The sequence below is a fragment of the Grampus griseus genome (assembly GCF_964374135.1).
Source record: "Grampus griseus genome assembly, chromosome: 3".
Classification (NCBI taxonomy): domain Eukaryota; kingdom Metazoa; phylum Chordata; class Mammalia; order Artiodactyla; family Delphinidae; genus Grampus; species Grampus griseus.
In genome coordinates this window covers 25,101,036-25,128,436 of record NC_139019.1, presented here as the reverse complement: position 1 = coordinate 25,128,436, position 27,401 = coordinate 25,101,036, and the positions used below count along the sequence as shown (strand labels likewise).

The 27,401-nt window shown below is 39.6% G+C and overlaps 1 protein-coding gene across 1 annotated transcript; it reads right to left on the bottom strand.

Moving 5' to 3' along the window:
• Positions 1–4,046: 4,046 nt before the first annotated feature.
• LOC309820523 (high mobility group protein B3-like) lies at positions 4,047–4,664 on the bottom strand (the record flags this gene model as incomplete). The annotated part of the gene is made up of 1 exon (XM_082651338.1): positions 4,047–4,664. The coding sequence occupies exon 1, from the start codon at positions 4,641–4,643 to the stop codon at positions 4,047–4,049; it is 597 nt and encodes a 198-aa protein (XP_082507464.1). The 5' UTR covers positions 4,644–4,664.
• Positions 4,665–27,401: the final 22,737 nt, after the last annotated feature.

Genomic DNA, 27,401 nt, shown 5'->3' with positions numbered 1-27,401 from the left:
CTGGATCTTTTCTTTCTGATGGGCAGGTCAGCCTCCAATGGTGTGCTTTGGGGTGTCTGTGACCTTATTATGATTTTAGGCAGCCTCTCTGCTAATGGTTGGGATATGTTCCTGTCTTGCTAGTTGTTTGGCGTGCGGTGTCCAACACTGTAGCTTGCTGGTCATTGAGTGGAGCTGGGTCTTGGCGTTGAGATGGAGATCTCTGTGAGATTTTCGCCATTTGATATTACGTGGAGCTGGGAGGTCTCTGGTGGACCAATGTCCTGAACTCAGCTCTCCCACCTCAGAGGCACAGGCCTGACGCCCAGCTGGAGCACCAAGACCCTGTCATCCACACAGCTCAGAAAAAAAGGGAGGAAAAAAGAAAGAAAGAAAGAAAAAATAAATTAAAATAAAGTTATTAAAATAAAAAATAATTATTAAAAAATATTTTAAAGTAATAAAAAAGAGAAAGAATGAATGAAAGAAGAGAGCAACCAAACCAGAAAACAAATCCACCAATGATAACATGCAGTAAAAACTACTAAAAAACAAAACAAAACAAAACAAAAAAGGGACAGACAGAACCCGAGGAGAAATGGTAAAAGCAAAGCTATACAGACAATGTCACATACAGAAGCATACACATACACACTCACAAAAAGAGAAAAAGGAAAAAAAAAAAAATATATATATATATATATATATATATATATATCATTGCTCCCAAAGTCCACCACCTCAATTTGGGATGATTCATTGTCTATTCAGGTATTCCACAGAAGCAGGGTTTATCAAGTTGATTGTGGAGATCTAATGCACTGCTCCTGAGGCTGCTGGGAGAGATTTCCCTTTCTCTTCTTTGTTCGCACAGCTCCTGGGGTTCAGCTTTGGATTTGGCCCTGCCTCTGCCTGTAGGTCACTGGAGGGCATCTGTTCTTCGCTCAGACAGGATGGGGTTAAAGGAGCAGCTGATTCGGGGGCTCTGGCTCACTCAAGCCGGGGGAAGGGAAGGGTATGGAATGCAGGGTGAGCGTGTGGTGGCAGAAGCCAGCGTGACGTTGTACCAGCATGAGGCACACCATGCGTTCTCCCCGGGGAGTTGTCCCTGGACCCCGGGACCCTGGCAGTGGCGGACTGCACAGGCTCCCTGGAAGGGGGGTGTGGAGAGTGACCTGTGCTCGCACACATGCTTCTTGGTGGCGGCAGCAGCAGCCGTAGCATCTCATGCCCGTCTCTGGGGTCCGCGCTTTTAGCTGCGGCTCATGCCTGTCTCTGGAGCTCCTTTAAGCAGCGCTCTTAATCCCCTCTCCTCGCGCACGAGGAAGCAAAGAGGGAAGAAAAAGTCTCTTGCCTCTTCAGCAGGTCCAGACTTTTTCCCGGACTCCCTCCCGGCTAGCCGTGGTGCACTAACCCCTTCAGGCTGTGTTCACGCTGCCAACCCCAGTCCTCTTCCTGTGCTCCGACCGAAGCCCGAGCCTCAGCTCCCAGCCCCCGCCCGCCCCGGCAGGTGAGCAGACAAGCCTCTCGGGCTGGTGAGTGCTGGTCAGCATCCATCCTCTGTGCGGGAATCTCTCCGCTTTGCCCTCCACACTCCTGTGGCTGCCCTCTCCTGCGAGGCTCTGAAGCTTCCCCCTCCGCCACCCGCAGTCTCTGCCTGCGAAGGGGCTTCCTAGCGTGTGGAAACCTTTCCTCCTTCACAGCTCCCTCGCGCTGGTACAGGTCCCGTCCCTATTCTTTTGTCTCTGTTTTTTTCTTTTTTCTTTTGCCCTACCCAGGTACGTGGGGAGTTTCTTGCCTTTTGGGAGGTCTGAGGTCTTCTGCCAGCGTTCAGTAGGTGTTCTGTAGGAGTTGTTCCACGTGTAGATGTATTTCTGATGTATCTGTGGGGAGGAAGGTGATCTCCACTTCTTACTCTTCCGCCATCTTGAAGCTTGGATCCTTGGTTAGCATTCTTATTACTAATGCTTTACCTGTTTAGCTGGTAAATTCTTTCTTTCTTTTTCTTAGCAGTTTTTTTCTTTTTCCCCCCCAGGGTTTTTCTCTTGTTCTTTCGATTGAGACATATTCCTCTGTCTTCTACTTTTGCTCAGCTTTCTCTGTCTGTATGAAAGTAAGTGAAACCATTACCTGTTGTGGTCTTGAAGAGGTGTCCATGTGTGGGAGTGTCCCTATACTGTTTCTGTGCCCAGTGGCATTGGTAGGAGAGCTGGATCTGATATGAACACAAGTCGTGTCTTTCCCCAGGATATGCTGGCAAGTATCACCTCGGTAGTAGGTGGGACTGAAGATGGAGGGGCTACAGCCAGAGCCAGCTGTGAGCAGGGGCTTCTTTTCTGCTTACTGGGCAGACCATCCTATGGGGGACGGGGGCAGGTCCCACGTTACTGGTCAGAAGCCCTGAGGGTTTGGTTCAAGCTGGTTCTTTTCTCTTTAAGCGTGTGCTCTCCCCTCTCTCTGCACTAGCACCCTTACCCCAGAGGGGAGCAGTGTTGAGCAAGAGGGACTAGTGCAGGTGGCTCAGCATGGATCTGGGCAGGGGCTGTGGCTGTGCTGGCTGCAGTCAGGAACCTGGGCTGATTCTGATGTGCTACCTGTGTGAGCACCAGTGATGGCTGTCCCCACCCTGCTCAGATGCTGCTCCTAGTCTAAGCTACCTTTGTCCCTCACAGCTGAGGTTTCCCTCGGCCACGGCAGTCCTTGCCCCAGTGTAGAGCTGCACTGAGAAGCAAGCAGCCACAGTGGGCTATTGGTTCAGGCTGTGGTACGTGCTGGGCTGGTTGAGAAAAATCAGGCAGCGTCCTGTGCAGTTTCAATCCTCCCTCTCTGCCCTGTCTCAGGAGTAACCAAGTATGTGTGCACTCCTCACTAGTGGGGTTCAGGCTTCCTACAGCCCTCATGTTAGTCCTGCCAGCCCTCCAGCCAAGGGAACTTGTCTTCCTGGTTTTGGGCCCCAGGTCTGGGGTGCCCAATATGTAGCTCAAACCAATCACTCCCCAGGGAGGATCTCTATCTGTGTAATCCCCCTCCTCTTCTGAGTCCTCTCCCAGGACAACCAACCTGATTGGTTCTCTTCCCTTCCTACTCAGTTCAGCGTGGGTCTTTCTTATAGCCTTGGTTGTAGAGAAGTCTTTCTGCTAATCTTCAGTTAGTTTTCAGTCAGAATTGTTCCACATGTAGAGGTTTTTTTTTTAATGTAGTACTATTTATTTCACTTCAAAAACATTTCAGCATTCTAAACACACACACACAAAAACCAGAACATTGCAGATAGTGTTTAGTACAGAAGGTTCTTGAACTTTCATCAATGCAGTGGCTCTTGGCTTTGCTGACAATGAAGAGTTCTGTGGTTTGTTTAAAAAACAAACAGTTTAAAACTACCGCACTTCAACTTAAAAGGATCCAAAACACGTCTCATGCCAGCTGACCCCCACCTTTTCCACAGCTAAGAATGGCAGCGGGATGCTATGTCTCTATATACAGAAACAAGACAACCTGAAGCTAAATCGATGCCCACTGCAGTGTCCACAGGTCCAGCCCCACAGTGCACGCCCTGAGCTACGGCCCCTCCGGAAGGCATCGCTCCTACAGCCTCCACGCCAAGCAAGGAGCGTCAAGAGTGTGTCTCGGTTGCTTTGTTCTTTTTACAAACTATAGATATGTACAGTTGAGAACTCAGGATTCCTAGCCAATGACCATAGAGTTAACACACCACCTCACAAATAAAAAACAACCAAAAAAAAGAATATGCCAGAAACATCTTTAAATGCCTTGTCACACCAACAGCAAAGTGCACAGAGTGAGAACACGAGAGCCTTTTCATTTTAAAAATGTTTGGAAATATGTACGACTTTGATACAGTTTCCGGGTGCTCCAGACACCCATGGCCACTTCATGTAAACCACTGACAATTGCTAGAGCACTTTGAGAGACTACGATATGATCATGATCCAACAGGGTAATTCTACCTAATGGGGGCAAGAGACACGTCCCGGGCGAGAGGTGTGTCAATCACAGCGCTCCCTACTCTAAGGTATTCACAAGGAGACAGGTCAACAGTATTTTTTTTATTCATCCTCTTCCTCCTCCTCTTCTTCGTCCTCGTCTTCTTCATCTTCCTCTTCCACCTTTTTCCGGGCAACTTTAGCAGGACCCTTGGCGCCATCAAAGTTCCCTTTAGACTTACAGTCTGCGGCATCCTTCTCATATTTCTCCTTTAACTTTGCTGCCTTGTTGATGCATGGCTGCTTCTCGCTGTCACTTAAGTTATTCCACATCTCACCCAGCTTCTTTGCCACATCTCCAGTAGAGATGCCAGGGTTTGTAGATTTGATCTTGGGGCGGAATTCAGAACAGAACAGGCAAAGTCCAGACGGTGGCCTCTTGGGGGCATTTGGGTCCTTCTTCTTCTTGCCTCCCTTAGCTGGTCCGTAATCCTTCATTTCCCGATCATAGTGCACTTTATCTGCCTTTACCATTTCATCAAATTTAGACTTCTCTTTCCCAGACGTTGTCTTCCACCTCTCAGAGCATTTCTTGGAAAATTCTGCAAAATTGACAGGGACCTCGGGGTTTTTCTTCTTATGTTCCTCTCTGCACGTCTTCACAAAGAAAGCATAAGCAGACATCTTGCCCTTTGGTTTCTTGGGATCACCTTTAGCCATCTTGACTGTATTGTTCGCTAGTCTGGGCAGCGCAGGGCACGACACGCGGCTCAGCGCTCCACAGCCTGGCGCTAGCTGCCTGCACGAGAGCCGCCTGATTGGCCAGTGGACTCCGCTGTAGATGTGTTTTTTGTTTGTTTGTTTGTTTTGCGGTACGTGGGCCTCTCACTGTTGTGGCCTCTCCCGTTGCGGAACACAGGCTCGGGACACGCAGGCTCAGCGGCCATGGCTCACGGGCCCAGCCGCTCCGCGGTATGTGGGATCTTCCCGGACCGGTGCACGAACCCGTGTGCCCTGCATCGGCAGGCGGACTCTCAACCACTGCGCCACGAGGGAAGCCCTGTAGATGTATTTTTGATGTGTTCGTTGGGGGAGGTGAGTTCCACATCCTCCTACTCCACCATCTTGATCTTCTCTCCTAAGTGCCAATATTTTTTAAAAATAGATCTCTCAATTTTATCTTTTCTTAAATGTATTTATAACTAGTAATTTCTAGTTAAATTATTTATAATATTTGATTGAGTCTCTCTTTAATAAACAGTCTCCTATAATCTTAATCTTGTTTCGGGAGTTTCTCTTTACATGCTAGTCTTAAAAGAAACTAGGTAGTCCCATGTTTCCAGCATCCATCCCTAATGGAGGTTGTATTTACTCTTACATCTCACTTTCCTTACAGCTGTGAAGTGGAAGATATTTCTTCCTAGCTCCCCATGTCTTCTCTTTCTTGCAAAAATTCTGTATCACTGTGGCTTCTGCAGTAGTTCTGTACCTTATTCACTACTTTCATCTCCAAACATTCTAGATATTCCCATTATTTCTTGAAGACCTTAGGCTCTGGATCACATCTTTCTACTTCAGCCCAGCAGCTGTCATCATTTTTGTTGGCCTCTAAATCCCTGTGTATCACTAGTATAAATCTTGGCCTCCAAATTCATGACTTCTTTCTCTCTTATGACCATTTTCTTAATTTCATTTTTGCCATCAGTCTCTATTATCTTCAACTCTGACCCCCAAAACCTCAAATGCAAGTATCACACTCAATGACCCCAATCTTCTCTCTGCCATAGTCCTTGCTCAATAATCTTACTACAGCAATTTCTCAATAGCATCTTGATCTCAAATCCAGTGATGCCACAGTTTCTCATTATTCTACAGTCATATCTCATTCTTCCCTCTCCTTTGGCAGAGATTGTGTTTCAAATGCATCATTATAATTGCTCATTTTCCACTATCTTTTCACTATTCATGGAAGTTTATACTTCCATTCTTGAGTCCATGGTCTATTATTTTATCACTCTCTTAAACATAACTTAAAAATCTCACCTCTTTCTTAATATTTCTATAAAATACCAACCATGATGAATTCAATAATTTGTCTTCTCAGTACCTGCACTCAAGCACCTGAATGAAAATTGGGAGAATATCGCCTTTCACTTGATTTGGTTGACCACTTCCTCACCTTGAAACACTTCTCTTTCTTGATTTTAAGACCTTTATTTTCTATCTAAACTCTACACATGTCATCTAGTTCCCCAAATGTCAGTACTATCTATGTTACAAAAAATTTCAATTATATGTCCCTGGCTCAAATTCCTCTTCTGAGTTTAGGCATGTCTACCTGACATCTTCACATGTGTCTTATAGGCATGCCAAGATTAATATGGCCAAAAGTTAACTCTTTTTTTCTTCTTTCAGTTTTATTGACTTGTAATTAACATAAGTTTAAGGTGTACAGCATAATGACAACTTACATATATTGTATAAGCTAACTTTTGATTTCTCCCAAACTGAATCCTTGTTAAATATGTCTTATCTCACCAAATGGCACCACTGTTCTCTCGTTTGTTCAATCCCGTTTCTTTTCTCTTCCTCATCCCCCACATTCAATCCAGTGCCAGTTCTGTTGATTTTAATTCTAATACATACCTTGAAAGATATCATCCCAGCTCTCATCCCCTTTTGCTTAGATATGACTGTGGCAGCCTCTGACTTGCATTCTTCCTTTTATTGCTCCTCTACAACCAGAGCAATATTTTTATAGCATACATATGATAATGACACTTTCCTTTATTCAAAAGCCCCTCCAATTTCACCTGGTCCTACGATTACTGAAACTGTTGGCCCCTGACAATTTCAACATCCTCACCTCCTTCTGTTTCCCCCTTTCAACTGCACTGACTTCACTTCTCTCCTTCAAACCTGTCAAGTTCTACATGGCTTCAGCGCTTTTGCAAAAACAATTCTTCCTTCAGGGCCTTTGCACAATCCCCTATTTAGGGCTTTTGCATACACAATCTACCCTTCCCTTTTCGAAGCTGTCTCCTTTTCATCCATCATATCCTGACTAAATAGTGCTTCCTAAAATTGTTCTTCCTATCGTATCTTAAAAGTACGGCTCCCACTTCCAACCCAGTATTTTCTTTTTATGATGAAAACCTGCTCATTTCTTTTCTAGCACTTACACAAGTTTTAAATAATAGCATTATTTGTTTGTTGATTATTGTTATTATTATGTGCTTTTCCCATTGTATTGAAAAATATCTATGAAGGTAGGGTCATATATTTTACTAATGATAGCGTGCTGGTTTTAACCACAATGCTTGACATTTGATATTGGTTAATTAAAATGTATTTGAATCATTAAATGAGTACATGTGTTTTCATAGAAAAGATATAATTGGTTAGTTGTATATAAGTGGTAAGACTCAGCTGACAGTTACTGGGCTTCACAGATTTAATATAGGACACCACATTTTACTTAGTGTCATTTACTTTAAATTTTAGGTATCTGTTTAGAATAAGTTAATCCTCCTAGTACTGGCTTGGAATTTTTTAACTAAAAAAAAAAAACTGAAAGCAAAGGTTATAGATGTAAATTTCCTCCTCTATTAAAACTCTACTTTTCTTTAATGTCAAATGTGTATTTCTTCTGCACTCTGAAAACTCTGACCACCTTTGTCTTCACTCACCTTTCCTCCTCTCAACTCTTACAGCTTTCATTCTCAGTAACGCTTATTCAGGACTCATATTCTGTTTTGAATTGTTGATCATATTTTGAAAAATTTATGCCTTGACTCTAGAAGTAGAGTGTACTTATTTTCAAATCCCACAATTACTTTAGCACCCAATAATTACTGACTGTCTAATAGTCAGGAAATTGCATCATCCATCACTTTATTTATGCTATTTATAAGTGCCATCTGAGATCACAATTATCAAGTTAAGTCAGTGATAAGTAATTTCACACACATGTAAATTCATATAATCAGGATAAGGATATTATGGGGAAATATCCTTTACCAGCCTTCAGATATTACCTTACCTCATTAGTCATCTTTCTATCTACAGCCGGGCTTCATGATTGTACAACAGACTTTGTTTCACACTCCGAATCTATCAGTTGGTCATTGTTTTAGGGTAGTTGTGGTTTGAGAGGTCCAGTGGTACTCCTTGTGTTCTATTGCAGGTAGTAATCCCAGCACAAATTCTGGCTCATAAAATGTATTCAACTAATCTTGGTTAAATAAATCATTTACTAGTATGTGACTTAAGATGCTTAATGGCATTGCTACAGCCACTGATATTACCACCAATAGCAGTAACAGCAGCAGCAAAAATCCAACATTATACATCATTTGAAATCACTTGTACTGTTCCTGTCTTCTCTAGTCTGTCAGAGAATAACATCAGAAAAAAACAGTGTGCATATTTCTTTGTCTTTTGATCACAACCTCAATAATATTTCCCCAGGTCTCTCTGTTAATAGTGACATGCCTATACTTTGCTTCACCTATGAAGAAGCTGTCTGAGAACTGATGGATCTGGATGAGAGGGTAGCCAATTAGGTAATGGCCTCCAGCAAGAGCGGACTCTGTAGAACAGTCGCCTTTGAACTGTGTGGAGTTGAACTAAAGGGCACAGCAGTTGCATAAATCAGAGAGAAAAGGACAAGGTTACACCTGTAGGTCGACTCAACAGCTATATTTTCTCTGCTCAAATAGTAGAGTAGTATAATGATAGCTAATACAATACTCAGATTAATTAAGTAATCTTGACTTCAATTATTTAGATAACTCAAGAGAGTAGGGAATTGTATCCAAAATTAAAGCATTAATTTCAGAAATGGAGACATGGCCCTAAAGGGTTTCTATTAGAAAATAACTCATAGGGAGTCTGTTATTAAGTGACTTAACACTTTGAGGGCAAAGAACACTATCAGCAGGACCAGTAGCTATAAATTTAAAGCCAGGGATCTAATATGATATTTATTAAGTAGATATAGAGAACATGTCACAAATAAGTTTGTAGATATCTTTCTGTAAGAAATTTTTTTCTAACTACTTGTTCGATTTCTGAACTTGGCTCTGACTTGATGAAAGGAACTGACTAGTCAAAGGAAAAGATGAGTCTGTGCCCAACTGGTCTTATATATTATTGTTAATTTTTTTTGCCATAACAGAGATCACCCATGGTTTATAATTTGTACAAAAGTAGTGTGCTGAAACTAGAGATGCACTATGGACAAAACCTCCTGCTACTCCCAAGTGTGTGTACATTTATCAGCAGGCATCTCAGAATCTATTTTTCTTTACTGATGTGCTTCTCTTGTCTTCAGAATAGCTACAAATTAAATTAATTGCAATAGTGTTATCATTTTAATGAGAAATAATAAAATGTGAAAAGTCAAGTTTTTATTATGCAATTATATTTCTTTCTTAGCATTTAAATACAGTGGAATTGACCTGCAGCTGATCCTCAGGGTCCAGGGAAAATTTTGTAAAGGTAACAATTACTTAGGAAGTTAGCTGTACCATGAGTTTATCATTTTAAACTCTCTCTCTGAAGATGTAAACAGCCCTTAGAAACCTAATTCAACCATCCAAAATATATAGTAGTTCAAAGTATGAAATAAATTGTATCTTTCATCAATCCTATTAATTTTTAAATTTAAGATGCCCACTTTTATTATGCTCATTTGTTCTAAAAAGTAAATGATTATTTAAATTTTTAAATTTTCACAGTAACATGATGCTTCATATACTTGGCATATGAACACATATTCAGTACAATTCAATATTGAATATATTGAATTAATAAAGGTATAAGATCAAACTAAGGAAATAAAGTAAAAGTATAAAATGAGTCCTTATTTGTGAACGAATACAGATTACTTTTAGAACATTTTGGGTATGTTGTATCTTAGATAATGATAATTTATACATGTATGGTGCTTTTTAGTTTACAAAGTACTTCTATAAACATTTTTCTTCTCCAGTAAGCCCTGTGGGAAGGGCTAGGCAGGTTTTTGTTGTTTTTTTTTTTTTTCTCTTTTTTCCTTAACGTCTTTATTGGAGTATAATTGATTTACAATGTTGTGTTAGTTTCTGCTGTATAACAAAGTGAATCAGCTATATGCATACGTATATCCCCATATCCCCTCCCTCTTTCATCTCCCTCCCACCCTCCTTATCCCACCCCTCTAGGTGGTGCAAAGCACCGAGCTGATAGCTCTCTGTGCTATGCAGCTGCTTCCCACTAGCTATCTATTTTACATTTGGTAGTGTATATATGTCAATGTTACTCTCTCACTTCGTCCCAGCTTACCCTTCCCCCTCCCCGTGTCCTCAAGTCCATTTTCTATGTCTGTGTCTTTATTTCTGTCCTAAGCAGGTATTTTTATTACCTAAAAAGAAACTGAGTCACAGAAAGGTTATTTGATCACTTCACACAACTAATAGGTAGCAGAACCAGGATCTGACAGAACATAGAGTCATTCTATAAATACCATCACATTCATTTTCCCCTAACAGCCAACGGTATTGTCTATAAATACTCTTAATAGATTGACTGTTTTAGAAAGATACATTCCTTAAGATTTCATCAAATTTTGCCAAATAACTTGGTAGGTATTTCATGTGATAATTTGTGCAGTAACTTGTTTTTCACTAAACTGTACCCTCAAAATTTATCTCTCTGTATTTAAGTAGATATATGTTTCAAGGATTGTGTCCTCTGGCTTCCATCAGGGATAAGTGACAGCTGTCTGTGCATTAATGAAGCACAAAGGCTGTTTTCCATCAACGGAGGAAGAGATCATTGCTTTTCACCCTCATCCTTTGAAGTATTTAATTTTACAGCCATCTGAGTCAACTTTTATTCTTTTAGCATGTGTTCTAGAATTTTAAAAGGAAAGAAGGCAGAAAAGTTCAACACCTAAGTAGACAGCTTTGTCAAATGTTACTCCCACATTGTTTTACAAGGTTCTTTTTGTTCTGTAGTAAATGGCAGTGTCTTTCACTGAAGGAGTAATTTATAAATATCTCCTTTTGGTTTAGACTTCTATGTTCCTTATAGAACTCTTAAGTTTGGTTCAGAATATTTTTTTCCCTCTTGGGAAATGAGAGTAGAACATTTTGTTCTCTGATATTAACTCAATGTGTCGCTATTAAATAGATGCTACAGAGGTGGAAAACGGACATGCAAAAATCATTCTTCAGGTTTCTTTCCACTTTTGAAAAATGGTGAGGTTAGAAGGAACATGATCTCTTCTGAGTTCTGGCCGGGAAAGATATAAGGAGCAGCCCCTGACATTCAGAAGCCCGCCTGGCACTCACAGCAGGTCATGTTATTCTCTAAGTAGACATAAACTATCTCACAGAATACCAACCTCAGACAAGGTTACTCTGAGATCATGATAAAAGGAGATAAAGCAAGGCCACTTCATAATTCTGTCTAAGCACAGACAAAAACAAGGTCGCTATGCCACCCACAAAATATCAAACACCCCCTTACTCATCCAGAATTCATGACTGCTACTTCTTTATCAATTACAGTTTTATCTTCATTCTTGTCTCCACTCCTTGTCAATTAGGTTTGTTGAGATACACAATCATGGAAGTTCCCCTGTTTTCTGACAGCATGCAATCTTGTGTGAACCCCTGCTTCCTTAGATCCTCTTGCTCCAAATCAGCCAATCAAAACCAAAATCCAATGAAAGGTTCTTTTTAACCATCTCTTAGACACCCCATGATTCCCAATACAGTAAGTATTAAATCAAACCTGTCTCAACTAGAATTGTATTCCTGGTGATCTTTGGCTGCAGGACATTGACACATTTTTGCTCTTTGTCTCAGTTTGTTACTAGTTATTTGAAATTGAGCAAATTATTTAGGTACTCTGGTCTTTGTTTTTTCTCTATAAAATGGAGATGTTTATATTTACCATAAAATTGTTAAGGTGTTTGTTGAGATAAGCAATTTAAAGTACCCTAATTGTGTGGTAACACAGGAATTAGTATTATTATTTCTCTCATTTTTTTTAAAACATCTTTATTGGAGTATAATTGCTTTACAGTGGTGTGTTAGTTTCTGCTTTATAACAAAGTGAATCGGTTATACATATACATATGTTCCCATATCTCTTCCCTCTTGCGTCTCCCTCCCTCCCACCCTCCCTATCCCACCCCTCTAGGTGGTCACAAAGCACCGAGCTGATCTCTCTGTGTTATGCGGCTGCTTACCACTAGCTATCTATTTTACGTTTAGTAGTGTATATATGTCCATGCCACTCTCTCACTTTGTCACAGCTTACCCTTCCCCCTCCCCATATCCTCAAGTCCATTCTCTAGTAGGTCTGTGTCTTTATTCCTGTCTTACCCATAGGTTCTTCATGACATTTTTTTTTCTTAAATTCCATATATATGTGTTAGCATACGGTATTTTGTCTTTCTCTTTCTGACTTACTTCACTCTGTATGACAGACTCTAGGTCCATCCACCTCATTACAAATAGCTCAATTTCGTTTTTTTTTATGGCTGAGTAATATTCCATTGTATGTATGTGCCACATCTTCTTTATCCATTCATCCGATGATGGACACTTAGGTTGTTTCCATCTCCTGGCTACTGTAAATAGAGCTGCAACGAACATTTTGGTACATGACTCTTTTTGAATTATGATTTTCTCAGGGTATATGCCCAGTGGATTGTTGGGTCATATGGTAGTTCTATTTGTAGTTTTTTAAGGAACCTCCATACTGTTCTCCATAGCGGCTGTACCTATTCACATTCCCACCAGCAGTGCAAGAGTGTTCCCTTTTCTCCACACCCTCTCCAGCATTTATTGTTTCTAGATTTTTTGATGATGGCCATTCTGAATGGTGTGAGATGATATCTCATTGTAGTTTTGATTTGTGTTTCTCTAATAATTAATGATGTTGAGCATTCTTTCATGTGTTTGTTGGCAATCTGTATATCTTCTTTGGATAAATGTTTATTTGGGTCTTCTGCCCATTTTTGGATTGGGTTGTTTGTTTCTTTGATATTGAGCTGCATGAGCTGCTTGTAAATTTTGGAGATTAATCCTTCATCAGTTGCTTCATTTGCAAATATTTTCTCCCATTCTGAGGGTTGTCTTTTCGTCTTGTTTATGGTTTCCTTTGCTGTGCAAAAGCTTTGAAGTTTCATTAGGTCCCATTTGTTTATTTTTGGTTTTATTTCCATTTCTCTAGGAGGTGGGTCTTAAAGGATCTTGCTGTGATTTATGTCATAGAGTGTTCTGCCTATGTTTTCCTCTAAGAGTTTGATAATTTCTGACCTTATATTTAGGTCTTTAATCCATTTTGAGCTTATTTTTGTGTATGGTGTTAGGGAGTGATCTAATCTCATACTTTTACATGTAGCTGTCCAGTTTTCACAGCACCACTTATTGAAGAGGCTGTCCTTTGTACACTGTACATTCCTGCCTCCCTTATCAAAGATAAGGTGACCATATGTGTGTGGGTTTATCTCTGGGCTTTCTATCCTGTTCCATTGATTCATATTTCTGTTTTTCTGCCAGTACCATACTGTCTTGATTACTGCAGCTTTGTAGTATAGTCTGAAGTCAGGGAGCCTGATTCCTCCAGATCTGTTTTTCATCCTCAAGATTGCTTTGGCTATTCGGGGTCTTTTGTGTTTCCATACAAATTGTGAAATTTTTTGTTCTATTTCTGTGAAAAATGTCAGTGGTAGATTGATAGGGATTGCATTGAATCTGTAGATTGCTTTGGGTAGAAGAGTCATTCTCACAAGGTTGATTCTTCCAATCCAAGAACATGGTATATCTCTCCATCTATTTATATCATCTTTAATTTCGTTCATCAGTGTCTTATAATTATCTGCATACAGGTCTTTTGTCTCCTTAGGTAGGTTTATTCCTAGATATTTTATTATTTTTGTTGCAGTGGTAAATGGGAGTGTTTTCTTGATTTCACTTTCAGATTTTTCATCCTTAGTGTATAGGAATGCCAGAGATTTCTGTGCATTAATTTTGTATCCTGCTACCTTACCATATTCATTGATTAGCTCTAGTAGTTTTCTGGTACAATCTTTAGCATTCTCTACGTATAGTATCATATCATCTGCAAACAGTGACAGCTTTACTTCTTTTCTGATTTGGATTCCTTTCATTTCCTTTTCTTCTCTGATTGCTGTGGCTAAAACTTCCAAAACTATGTTGAATAAGAGTGGTGAGAGAGGGCAACCTTGTCTTGTTCCTGATCTTAGTGGAAATGCTTTCAGTTTTTCACCATTGAGGATGATGTTGGCTGTGGGTTTGTCATATATGGCCTTTATTATGTTGAGGAAAGTTCCCTCTATGCCTACTTTCTGCAGGGTTTTTATCATAAATGGGTATGGAATTTTGTCGGAAGCTTTCTCTGCATCTATTGAGATGATCATATGGTTTTGCTCCTTCAATTTGTTAATATGGTTTATCACATTGATTGATTTGCATATATTGAAGAATCTTTGCATTCCTGGAATAAACCCCACTTGATCATGGTGTATGATCCTTTTAATGTGCTGTTGGATTCTGTTTGGTAGTGTTTTGTTGAGGATTTTTGCATCTATATTCATCAGTGATATTGGCCTGTAGTTTTCTTTCTTTGTGACATCCTTGTCTGGTTTTGGTATCAGGGTAATGGTGGCCTCATAGAATGAGTTTGGGAGTGTTCCTCCCTCTGCTATATTTTGGAAGAGTTTGAGAAGGATAGGTGTTAGCTCTTCTCTAAATGTTTGATAGAATTTGCCTGTGAAGCCATCTGGTCCTGGGCTTTTGTTTTTGGAGACTTTTAATCACAGTTTCAATTTCAGTGCTAGTGATTGGTCTGTTCATATTTTCTATTTTTTCCTGATTCAGTCTTGGCAGGTTGTGCATTTCTAAGAATTTGTCCATTTCTTCCAGGTTGTCGATTTTATTGGCATAGAGTTGCTTGCAGCAATCTCTCACGATCTTTTGTATTTCTGCAGTGTCGGTTGTTACTTCTCCTTTTTCATTTCTAATTCTATTGATTTGAGTCTTCTCCCTTTTTTCTTGCTGAATCTGGCTAATGGTTTATCAATTTTGTTTATCTTCTCAAAGAACCAGCTTTTAGTTTTATTGATCTTTGCTGTCATTTCCTTCATTTCTTTTTTATTTATTTCTGATCTGATCTTTATGATTACTTTCCTTATTCTAACTTTGGGGTTCTTTTGTTCTTCTTTCTCTAATTGCTTTAGGTGCAAGGTTAGGTTGTTTATTCAAGATATTTCCTGTTTCTTAAGGTAGGATTGTATTGCTATAAACTTCCCTCTCAGAACTGCTTTTGTTGCATCGCATAGGTTTTGGGTCGTCGTGTCTCCATTGTCATTTATTTCTAGGTATTTTTTGATTTCCTCTTTGATTTCTTCAGTGATCACTTCATTATTAAGTAGTGTATTGTTTAGCCTGCATGTGTTTGTATTTTTTACAGATCTTTTCCTGTAATTGATATCTAGTCTCATAGCGTTGTGCCCGGAAAAGATACTTGATACAATTTCTATTTTCTTAAATTTACCAAGGCTTGATTTGTGACCCAAGATATGATCTGTCCTGGAGAATGTTCCATGAGCACTTGAGAAAAATGTGTATTCTCTTGTTTTTGGATGGAGTGGCCTATAAATATCAATTAAGTCCGTCTTGTTTAATGTATCATTTAAAGCTTGTGTTTCCTTCTTTATTTTCATTTTGGATGATCTGTCCATTGGTGAAAGTGGGTGTTAAAGTCCCCTACTATGAATGTGTTACTGTCGATTTCCCCTTTTATGGCTGTTAGTATTTGCCTTATGTATTGAGGTGCTCCTATGTTGGGTGCATAAATATTTACAACTGTTATATCTTCTTCTTGGATCGATCCCTTGATCACTATGTAGTGTCCTTCTTTGTCTCTTCTAATAGTCTTTATTTTAAAGTCTATTTTGTCTGATATGAGAATTGCTACTCCAGCTTTCTTTTGGTTTCCATTTGCATGCAATATCTTTTTCCATCCCCTCACTTTCAGTCTGTATGTGTCTCTAGGTCTGAAGTGGGTCTCTTGTAGACAGCATATATATGGGTCTTGTTTTTGTATCCATTCAACCAGTCTGCGTCTTTTGGTGGGAGCATTTAATTCATTTACATTTAAGGTAATTATCGATATGTATGTTCCTATTCTCATTTTCTTAATTGTTTTGGGTTTGTTATTATAGGTCTTTTCCTTCTCTTGTGTTTCTTGCCTAGAGAAGATCCTTTAGCATTTGTTGTAAAGCTGGTTTGGTGGTCCTGAACTCTCTCAGCTTTTGCTTCTCTGTAAAGGTTTTAATTTCTCCATCAAATCTGAATGAGATCTCTGCTGGGTAGAGTAATCTTGGTTGTAGGTTTTTCTCCTTCATCACTTTAAATATGTCCTGCCAGTCCCTTCTGGCTTGCAGAGTTTCTGCTGAAAGATCAGCTGTTAACCTTATGGGGATTCCCTTGTGTGTTATTTGTTGTTTTTCCCTTGCTGCTTTTAATATGTTTTCTTTGTATTTAATTTTTGATAGTTTGATTAATATGTGTCTTGGCGTGTTTCTCCTTGGATTTATCCTGTGTGGGACTCTCTGCACTTCCTGGACTTGATTAACTATTTCCTTTCCCATATTAGGGAAGTTTTCAACTATAATCTCTTCAAATATTTTCTCCGTCTCTTTCGTTTTCTCTTCTTCTTCTGAAACCCCTATAATTCGAATGTTGGTGTGTTTAATGTTGTCCCAGAGGTCTCTGAGACTGTCCTCAGTTCTTTTCATTCTTTTTTCTTTATTCTGCTCTGCAGTAGTTATTTCCACTATTTTATCTTCCAGGTCACTTATTCGTTCTTCTGCCTCAGTTATTCTGCTATTGATCCCTTCTAGAGTATTTTTAATTTCATTTATTGTGTTGTCCATCGTTGTTTGTTTCATCTTTAGTTCTTCTAGGTCCTTGTTAAATGTTTCTGCATTTTGTCTATTCTATTTCCAAGATTTTGGATCATCTTTACTATCATTATTCTGAATTGTTTTTCAGGTAGACTGCCTATTTCCTCTTCATTTGTTAGGTCTGGTGGGTTTTTATCTTGCTCCTTCATATTCTGTGTGTTTTTCTGTCCTCTCATTTTGCTTATTTTACCATGTTTGGGGTCTCCTTTTTGCAGGCTGTAGGTTCATAGTTCCCGTTGTTTTTGGTGTCTGTTCCCAGAGGCTAAGGTTGGTTCAGTGGGTTGTGTAGGCTTCCTGGTGGAGGGGACTAGTGCCTGTGTTCTGGTAGATGAGGCTGGATCTTGTCTTTCTGGTGGGCAGGTCCATGTCGGGTGGTGTGTTTTGGGGTGTCTGTGGCCTTATTATGATTTTAGGCAGCCTCTCTGCTAATAGGTGGGGTTGTGTTCCTGTCTTGCTAGTTGTTTGGCACTGTAGCTTGCTGGTCGTTAAGTGAAGCTGGGTGTTGGTGTTGAGATGGAGATCTCTAGGAGATTTTTGCCGTTTGATATTATGTGGAGCTGGGAGGTCTCTTGTGGACCAGTGTCCTGAAGTTGGCTCTCCCACCTTTCAGACACAGCACTGACTGCTGGCTGCAGCACCAAGAGGCTTTCATCCACATGGCTCAGAGTAAAAGGGAGAAAAAGTAGAAAGAAAGAAAGAAAGAGGATAAAAGAAAATAAAATAAAGTAAGGTAAAATAAAATAAAGTTATTGAAATAAAAAAATAATCATTAAGAAAAAAATTTTAAAAAAAAAAGGACGGATAGAACCCTAGGACAAATGGTGAAAGCAAAGCTCTACAGACAAAATCTCACAGAGAAACATACACATACACACTCACAAAAAGAGGAAAAGGGGAAAAAATAATAAATCTTGCTCTCAAAGTCCACCTCCTCAATTTGGGATGATTCGCTGTCTATTCATGTATTCCACAGATGCAGGGTACATCAAGTTGATTGTGGAGATTTAATCCACTGCTCCTGAGGCTGCTGGGAGAGATTTCCCTTTCTCTTCTTTGTTCGCACAGCTCCTGGGGTTCAGCTTTGGATTTGGCCCTGCCTCTGTCTGTAGGTCGCCGGAGGGTGCCTGTTCTTCGCTCAGACAGGATGGGGTTAAAGGAGCAGCTGATTCGGTGGCTCTGGCTCACTCAGGCCGCGGGGAGGGAGGGGTGCGGATGCGGGGCGAGCCTGCGGCGGCAGAGGCCAGTGTGACGTTGCACCAGCCTGAGGCGCGCCGTGCATTCTCCCGGGGGAGTTGTCCCTGGATCCCGGGTCCCTGGCAGTGGCGGGCTGCACAGGCTCGTGGGAGGGGAGGTGTGGAGAGTTACCTGTGCTCGCACACAGGCTTCTTGGTGGCAGCAGCAGCAGCCTTAGTGTCTCATGCTCGTCTTTGTGGTCTGCGCTGTTAGCCGCGGCTCGCGCCCGTCTCTGGAGCTCCTTTAAGCAGCTCTCTTAATCCCCTCTCCTCGCGCACCAGGAAACAAAGAGGGAAGAAGAAGTCTCTTGCCTCTTCGGCAGGTCCAGACTTTTTCCCGGACTCCCTCCCGGCTAGCCGTGGTGCACTAACCCCTTCAGGCTATGTTCACGCTGCCAACCCCGGTCCTCTTCCTGTGCTCCGACCGAAGCCCGAGCCTCAGCTCCCAGCCCCTGCTCGCCCCGGCAGGTGAGCAGACAAGCCTCTCGGGCTGGTGAGTGCTGGTCAGCACCGATCCTCTGTGCAGGAATCTCTCCGCTTTGCCTTCCGCACCCCTGTGGCTGCGCTCTGCTCTGTCTCCGAAGCTCCCCCTCCTCCGCCACCCGCAGTCTGCCCGCAAAGGGGCTTTCTAGTGTGTGGAAACCTTTCCTCCTTCACAGCTCCCTCCCACTGGTGCAGGTCCCGTCCTTATTCTTTTGTCTCTGTTTATTCTTTTTTCTTTTGCCCTACCCAGGTATGTAGGGAGTTTTTGCCTTTTGGGAGGTCTGAGGTCTTCTGCCAGCGTTCAGTAGGTGTTCTGTAGGAGTTGTTCCACGTGTAGATGTATTTCTGATGTATCTATGGGGGGAGGAAGGTGATCTCTATGTCTTACTCTTCAGCCATCTTCCTAAAGTCTATTTCTCTCATTTCATAGTATTTTCTCCTTTTCCTTCCTTTTCTGATTTTCCCCAAATTCAATCATAATAATCTTCTCAGTTGTTTGATCTATGATTTGTAGCTCATATGATTTTTTAAATCTACAAACGAAACCTTCCTTTCGGGATTTCCTGTGGCCGTCCAGTGGTTAGGACTCTGCACTTCCACTGAAGGGGGCGCGGGTTCTGTCCCTGGTCAGGGAACTAAGATCCTGCATGCCGTGTGGCACAGCCAAACGAAGAGAAAAAGAGACCTTCCTTTGAACTGTTTAATTGGAAATCAGAATTTTGACAGTGGGTTCAACAATGGTTATAAACCATTGTCCTGACTTTGCTTTACTATCACCATACTTGAGAAAAAAACTCTGCTGCCCTTGGAAATCATTTATTGACAACCCTGAGTTCCAGGTTGTGAACTGGGCAATGTGGACACAACTGGACACATTTGTGTAGGTGGACACATCCTACCATCAAATAACACGTGTTCATCTCCAATAATATGTGAACTATCAGCCATACTAATAGTTCTTAAATATGTTTCTAATCCAATATGTCTGGTGTTTATGACACAGTCCTGTAGTCATAGTGCTACAGCAAGCTTCTCATTTGGTGAGATGGGATTCACTGACAAATTGGATAATAAATCCAGAGGCTAATCCAATTCAAATACACCCTCAAAATACTTAAATAGAAATCTGACAGATATAAAAGGAGGAACTGAAAAAATTCTGCATTCACTGAGAATTATAGTAACTATAAATTAAGCAGGAAAAAATAATGAGAAGATTTGGAGAATTTGAACAACACAAGAAACTATCATCTTCATTACATTTATGTGTGTGTATGTGTGTGTGTGTGTGTGTGTGTGTGTGTGTAGCTTCACCCAATAAATCAAGCAAAATCATAGTTTTTAGACATATGTAGAACATTTACAGAGTTTGACCCCATCCTATCCCATAAAGGAAGTCTTAGGAAATATCAAAGAATTGGTAATACATGGACAACCTTCTCTGGCCAAAATTTAATAAAACTAAAAGTAAGCAATAGATTTCTTTCAGTTTCTCTTTTCCAAAACTCAAGGGATCTCTGGCTTTCTGTAGCTCTTTGGGACCCTGTGCCACTGCCGTTGAAGTCAAAAGCCAATGACTTTAAGAACTCAGTACGTGATGATGCTTCATCCCTTTGCTTTTTCATCTTTCCAAAACATCCCCAACATCTACTGCCTGGAAGATTGCTTAAAAAACATTAAAAAAGAAAAATAGAACAGATATAAACCAATAGAAAAGGCAGTAGACCAGTGTAAGCAGGGATAAGCATAGCTTTGGTTGACAGAAAGAGTTAGATAGTATTCTTGGGTCTGGTATGACTAGCATAAGAGAACTGGGTAGAAGAAATAGGGCATATGATTGAGCGTGACGAGAGCAACCAACTCAAGCAGCTTTGTGAAAATTTACACAGAGAAGTTTAGACTGGAAGCAATGAACAGTGAGCAACAACTTTGTTTTCTGAAATTATAACATTGGGTTCTTAGGAAACTCAATTGGGCAACTGTATAGACAGCATTTCAAGGAGGAGAGACAGAACTTGGAGAATGCACATTTATGAGGTGATAAATGCTTGGTACAAAAAATGTCAGAGTCAGGCAAGTGGGTAATTAAACGATAGTATGCACCAGCATAAGAAACCAATGATCTGGTTATTGCTTCTAGAGTGGTGTTCTCAAGTTATCCCTAATAAATATTTCTATCTGGGCTAAGTGATTTAATGAGAGCAAGAAGTTCATATACCAGTGTACAAAGAAAAGTGAAAAAAGAGAGGAGCTCAGTAGCAAAAAATGACTGAGGGAGTGATTTTATAATTGATGAAGATATGAGTACCACTGTGCTTACCACCTCCACTTCTCAGTCTGCCAAAACACACTGGCAAGTGGGAAAAAATGATAATCCAGGAAGATAAATCCATTCTTTCATCCATATAAGAAAAAAACTGAGTGTGATGCTAAAGGGCATTTTGAATTTAATCCAATCCAGCTATAATCTTACATTTTATAAGCTTCCACTTGGCATAAAGAGCCCCAATGTTTATATCCAAGGAGGAAAGAAGGGAAATAATATTTTGACAGCTTTTTTCCCCTAGTGTTTTCTTTCTTATACCTTTTCCCTTGTGACTTTTTCTTTATCTTTATATTTGAGTTGGGGAAATTAGTATGAAGATGAATGAAAAAATGCTATCATGCCTTTTTTGTCGTTGTTCTGATATATCATAAAAAAAAACCGGTACTGATGAACCTAGTGGCAGGGCAGGAATAAAGATGCAGACGTAGAGAACGGACTTGAGGACACAGAGGGGAAGGGGAAGCTGGGACGAAGTGAGAGAGTAGCATGGACATATATACACTACCAAACGTAAAATAGATAGCTAGTGGGAAGCTGCTGCATAACACAGGGAGATCAGCTCCATGCTCTGAAACCACCTAGAGGGGTATGATAGGGAGGGTGGGAGGGAGGCTTAAGAGGGTGGGGATATGGGGATATATGTATACATATAGCTGATTCACTTTGTTGTACAGCAGAAACTAACACAACATTGTAAAGCAATTATACTCCAATAAAGATATTTTAAAAAATTAAATATCTTGGAAAAGGTTAAAATGACTAATTTTTCTTTAATATTGAAGCAGTATGGATTTTAATTTAGTTTTTATTATATATTGAAATAAATTCCACTCAAATAATGATTTACTTAAAATTCAGGACACTAGATATTTTTGGAAATAATTTTATACTCTTAATTAATTACATGTATAATTTATTATATTATAGATGCATAAAATAAAAATACAACCCCATTGATTCAATCATGTATAATAACATAGAGTGATTCAAAGAAATTTTGAGCTCCGTGTTTTAATTCAGTATCCTTATTTGCAGTATAAATGAACATTTAGTAAAATTTTACTGTACAATCATCGAAATAACTTTTCTTAACAATATATTTCATGTAGTTTTTTTATTACTCTTCTTACTTAAATCTAAAATTTCACAGAAGTGTAATTTAGTGCACATTTTAAATAAAAAGGTATTTTCATAACTATTGTAGCTACTAGCTACAAAACACCTCTGAGCACCTTCATCAGAAAAGAGCTCCCAGATCATAACTAGCTCAATAAAACTGGTTAAACATTTACTCAGGAAATAAATAAAAAACAATTCTGCCTTCAGTTAAAAAAAGGACAGCCTGAGGTATGCAGATGATCAACAGACTCAGCTGTCATTTAAAAAAATGTTCAGATACTGAAATTTTCATTTAATTACCTTTTGAACTTTGATAGTATTTTATAAATCATAAGGCTGTATTAGTCAGGGTCCCAGCAGGAAACAGATGACACAATCAATTGAGTAATTGAAGAGAGTTTAATAAAGGGACTACTTCCAAAGTCATGGACAGGATTTAGAGATACCAGTAAGGTACTGTGAAGTTCCCTGGGGCTAACAACTGCTTGAAGTCATGTTTATCCCAAGACTTGAAAGGACACCAGGACAGAGTGGTTCCTAGAATAGAGAGAAATGGAGAGGGTCATCTGACAGGAGCTGTGGCTGTGGTCTTTGGTAGTAACCTGTCAGGGAGGAAGCATGGAGAATAAATACCCAAACTTCATTCTCCTTTCTACCCTGTGGTGCTTCCCATTGACTAAAGTCATAAGTAAGCCTCAGTGCATGGGACCCTGTTGATGCATTTTGTACTAGTTAGCTTTACCTGCAAGACACAGAGCTCAAGGAATAAGGACTGAAATTAGGTATGGGAGAGAAACAGGACACAGCCAGCTTATGGGCTCAGAAGGATAATTGAGGCACTCACTCAGAAAATGTTTATTGAACATCTGTTATATACTATGTATTGTGCTAGGCACTGGGGCTAAAAATATGAACAGGCCATAATTCTCACAAGTAGAAAAACAACCTGTGTTGTTTTCCCTTTTTCTGAAACATACAGATTAAAAAGGGACTAAGGAAAACAAAAATAAGAAAACATTCACTATAAAGAAAAGATATTATGAAGTATAAAATAGTCACTCGTAGAAAAAAATATAGTAAGAACTACTTTGCATCCCAGCCTCCATCTGCCTTGAAAGATAAAGGCTTGTAAAAATTATTCTGGACCTAAAAATTCCTATAAATGAATAGTAGGCCCAAGTTATATGAGGAGGCATAGGGAATTGATTCATGCTTAATAAACCCTGCAATTAATAAAACCTTGTTCCTCGGCTACTCCTTCCTCTGGGGAACTCTCAGTATTTTACAGCCCTTGTCAAAGAAACCTTATAACTCCTCTGTGTTATAAAGAATGGAATAAGTGTGACAGTGGGATGGGTATTTTTTCTCCCTCTTCTGTACCTGGGATCCTTTACCAGGGAATCAATGCTTTGCAGCTCTATCCTTTGGATTTTATACAGCTACTAACGGGTAGCTTTTCTCTGCCTGCAGTAACTATGCCATGGTTGCTGGAGATCATACATCATCCAGTGGTTAATTTTTTAATTAATTCAAAGAATATTAACTAAACTTTCGTATTTTTGACCAAAAAAATAAATAAATAAACACCACCTTCCTTAGTTTTTCTTTGACCTTAAGTTTAATTCTGTACTTGATAAAATGTTCTGTGGTGCATATCTAGACTGAGTGTGACATAGACAATGGTGACAAAAATGACCCATTTAATAATGGATTGTTTTCTTATTCTATTCTCAATTGCTTAAAAAAAGACCTGACTGCTTATGCACATATTGTTGGGATTGATTCATATGGGTTCATAAAGCCATTGTGAGTTTCTTTCAGGGCACTGCTTATCTGGCCTCTGCTATCAATGTCATTAAGACTGGCAGCAGAAGCAAGAGGATGCCCTTCCCAGCCAGGCAAGACACCTTAGTGTTTTGTATTCCTGAAACTCTGACAGATGGATGAAAGTTCCCCATTAGGAAATGAGATAACCTAGATATCAACTGGGATTTCCTGACCCCTTGAGACTCACCTGGACATCTGTTCATGCCTAATGGAAGCCAAAGAAGTCCTCAAGCTTCTGCACTTTGAGGGGAGGGTGGTGCCTGTGTTTTCCAGGTCCCTTCTACCTCTCATTTCCTTCTTTTCTGACATATAGTCATTGTAATGGTGTTTATGCAGACATGAAGCAGACTCTACCCTAACTTCCCCCAAATGTGCACCCCTCATACAAAGTATCTTCAAGAGTTGTAGAATCGGAGAAGTGTGAGAAGGTAAAAGGTCATTTATAGTGGAAATAACTTCAAATTGAACCCTGGCACTTTAAAATATTAGTCTCTCCATTTCCAGAAAATTTCCACTGATCCTCCCAATCTAAGGACCTCTGCATCTCAGCTTCTTTCTTGCCCACCCATCTGCTTCCTTCTCTCTGCATGTCCCTCTGTGCTCTCCTCCTTCCAAAGAGAGATTAAAACTCATCTCCTTGTCTCAGGCAGGCTTGTTCATCCTTTAGCTTTGTTGTGGCTTCTCCTTCCAAGACCCATATTCTCAGGATCTTACCATACCAAGTGCCTTATCAAGGTTCTTTCCCAAAGAAAGACCTATTCTCTCTCTAAAGGGCAAATGGACAATTATTAAGGTAATAGCATTTTCCACTTTGCCATGGTGGGACATATACTTCCTAACAAGATAACCTAGTGTTTCCTTTTCTTTTCCTGTAACCTTGAGAGATGAAGAACGAATTCTGCTTACATAATAAAGTAATTACAAATTTGGCAGCGGTGTGTTTTTGACAATAGAAGTGCATTGTTTCACAGAGTACTGATAGTATCATTGGAAACTCTGAGCACATACGCAGTGCTTTGGCTGGTGAGTTAAGTACAGTCTTGCATAGATCTGGGAACCAAATAGGAAAATATAAGCTGTGCTAGGATTAAGTTGCATATTTTCAGATTTTTTTCTTTGGTTTCTGAACCTTGAACAGCAGGACAGGTGATATGATTTTTAAAGACCTGTGAAGATCAATCCTAATTTTCTACATTATTTACAAACCAGCTTTTGGATATCTAAAATCCCTTTCAACCAAAGTTTGCTCTGCTGAGAATAAGTAATACTAAGATAGGACCACAGGAAATATGCATTGAGCACCTGAAGGGGAAGGGAGTGAGTGAGAAAGGGAAGGACTGCAGTCACCTAAGCTAAAACTTAGCTGTGCTAGGAAAGCAGCAAAAGAGAAGGCAGGATTGATGCTATTAAAGTGACTTCCTGGTTATGTCTCCGGCCTTTACTATTCAAAGTATGTATTAAATTAAGAAGCTCACTGGTTGGAGGCAAAGTGGATATCACATGATTTTTGTATCTTGGAAGAGAACATGGGACAGGGCTCAGGTTCAGATCTATTTCAGTGTTATGAGTGAAAAAACAAAGAAAAAGAAGATATTGGGGTATAGAAGACTTATCAGGGTCAAAGAGAAAGTAGATGGAAGTTGGAAGATATTCTTTTGTCATTTATGTTCCAGTACTCTTTTAATTTGATTTAAAATGAATAATTTACCTCATGAACAAAAATGCTCTCATGGTCCAGATTCCAAGATGTGCTCCAGATTATAACAGCTGCAAATGAAAAATATCAAGATGGTACCTACAGATCAGGACAATGGACAGCATCAGCTAAGGACATCTTTGACAAGGCTGCGGAGCTCCTCTTAGAGGCATTTTGTCTTTTGCTTTTCTTTTCTTTTTATTGAATATTTACAATATTGGGTTAGTTTCAGGTATACAGCATAATGATTCAGTTTTTTGTTTTATTTTGTTTTCAGCAAATATCTTAAATATATTCAGAGTCAAGGCCTCTCCCGGTACCATTTCATTGTTATAATCTTGCCACATGGCTTCCCAGAGTAAAGCAAAACAAGCTCTATTTGAAGAGATCCTTACAGACACTGTTTGGCTGACCATATTCAGCATATAGTTTACATATAGATCAATAAAGATTGAGTTCCAATTGAATCTGAGTCCTGGCTTCTAATGGTTTCCTCTAAATTATAAGCAGATCACTTTTGCATCTTCCTAACTGAATCAGGGATTTTAACTTATTTACTTTCACAGACTATGACCTAGGAGTACAAATGCTCACCTAACTAAAAGCCTAGTGGACCACTTAGCAGAAAGCTTTTTCCCCTCTTCATGCCTACTTATAGAAATCCAATAGGGCTTTGCTACCCCAGCTATCCCGAGCTGCTCTGAGTTTTAAAAGGTTGTCTTTGTCTGTTTGATAACATCTGCTCCACACTCTGGTCATATGGTAGCCCTTAGGAAACAGTTCTCTAAGGCAGAAGCATATTTCATAAGATTCATATGATTTACAAACAAGAATTTTAAGTTCTAATTAGTACTTTCAGGGTGATTCATGCAAAAGAAAGATTTCCATTTGCATGTCAATGAAAACCTGCTGCCTTAGAAACCCTTGCTAAACTATGTAATTAATCTTTGTACATGAGGAAGGATTTATTTTTCTTACTTCCAGTTCTCAGGAACAGATTCAGACAGCCTTAGTGTCTTAGATATTTAAAACATCCATGATTATTGCACCATGAGGTTTTAGGTTTGGTATGTGGTGTGAGGAGAGAAAAACATCTAGTCCTCAAAGAGTTCCTTTTCTTTTACTATAGTAGCCCTATTGTTTCTCTCCTCCTTCTCCCTTCCTCCTACTTTCCTCTCTCTTGTCTTTTCCTCCTCTTCCTTTCTCCTTCTGCCTTTCCTTCTCCAGCATTGTATTTCTCTTTTAGAAATATTTAGGACCAGTGCTTGCTGTGTGGTAACTTTGATTTTGTTAGCTCTTATATTAGGATTACTCATTTTCACACTGTGCAATTATTAATTAAAAAATGCTTTATTTTAAAGTTCTTTCAAATTTTAACTAAGCACTACCATGATAATTGGATTTCTAATTTTTAGATATTACATTATTTTTTTAAACGTTGGCTCCTTTGTCCAATAAGCTGATTCAGTGGAAAGAATTAATACACAACTGGAACCTGAGAGATATTTGTAACAGTAAGTAAGAGGTACTTAATTCCTTAGGTTTGATGCATATAATGCTTGTGAAAGAAGTGATTATATATATATATATATAATCTTATATATGAGTTCCGTCTCTCTCTCTATATATATATATCTTATATATGAGTTCTGTCATTTCAGTATACCTTCTTTTGGAAGACCAGAATTACTCTTTATTTTTTTCATAGTATTTTGTAAATTTGGGATTGTGTATCATTCAAACTAGCAAGAATGAAAGTTCTCCCTTCCCATGACCACATTGATTCTGGTCTGATCTAAGTTGAGTT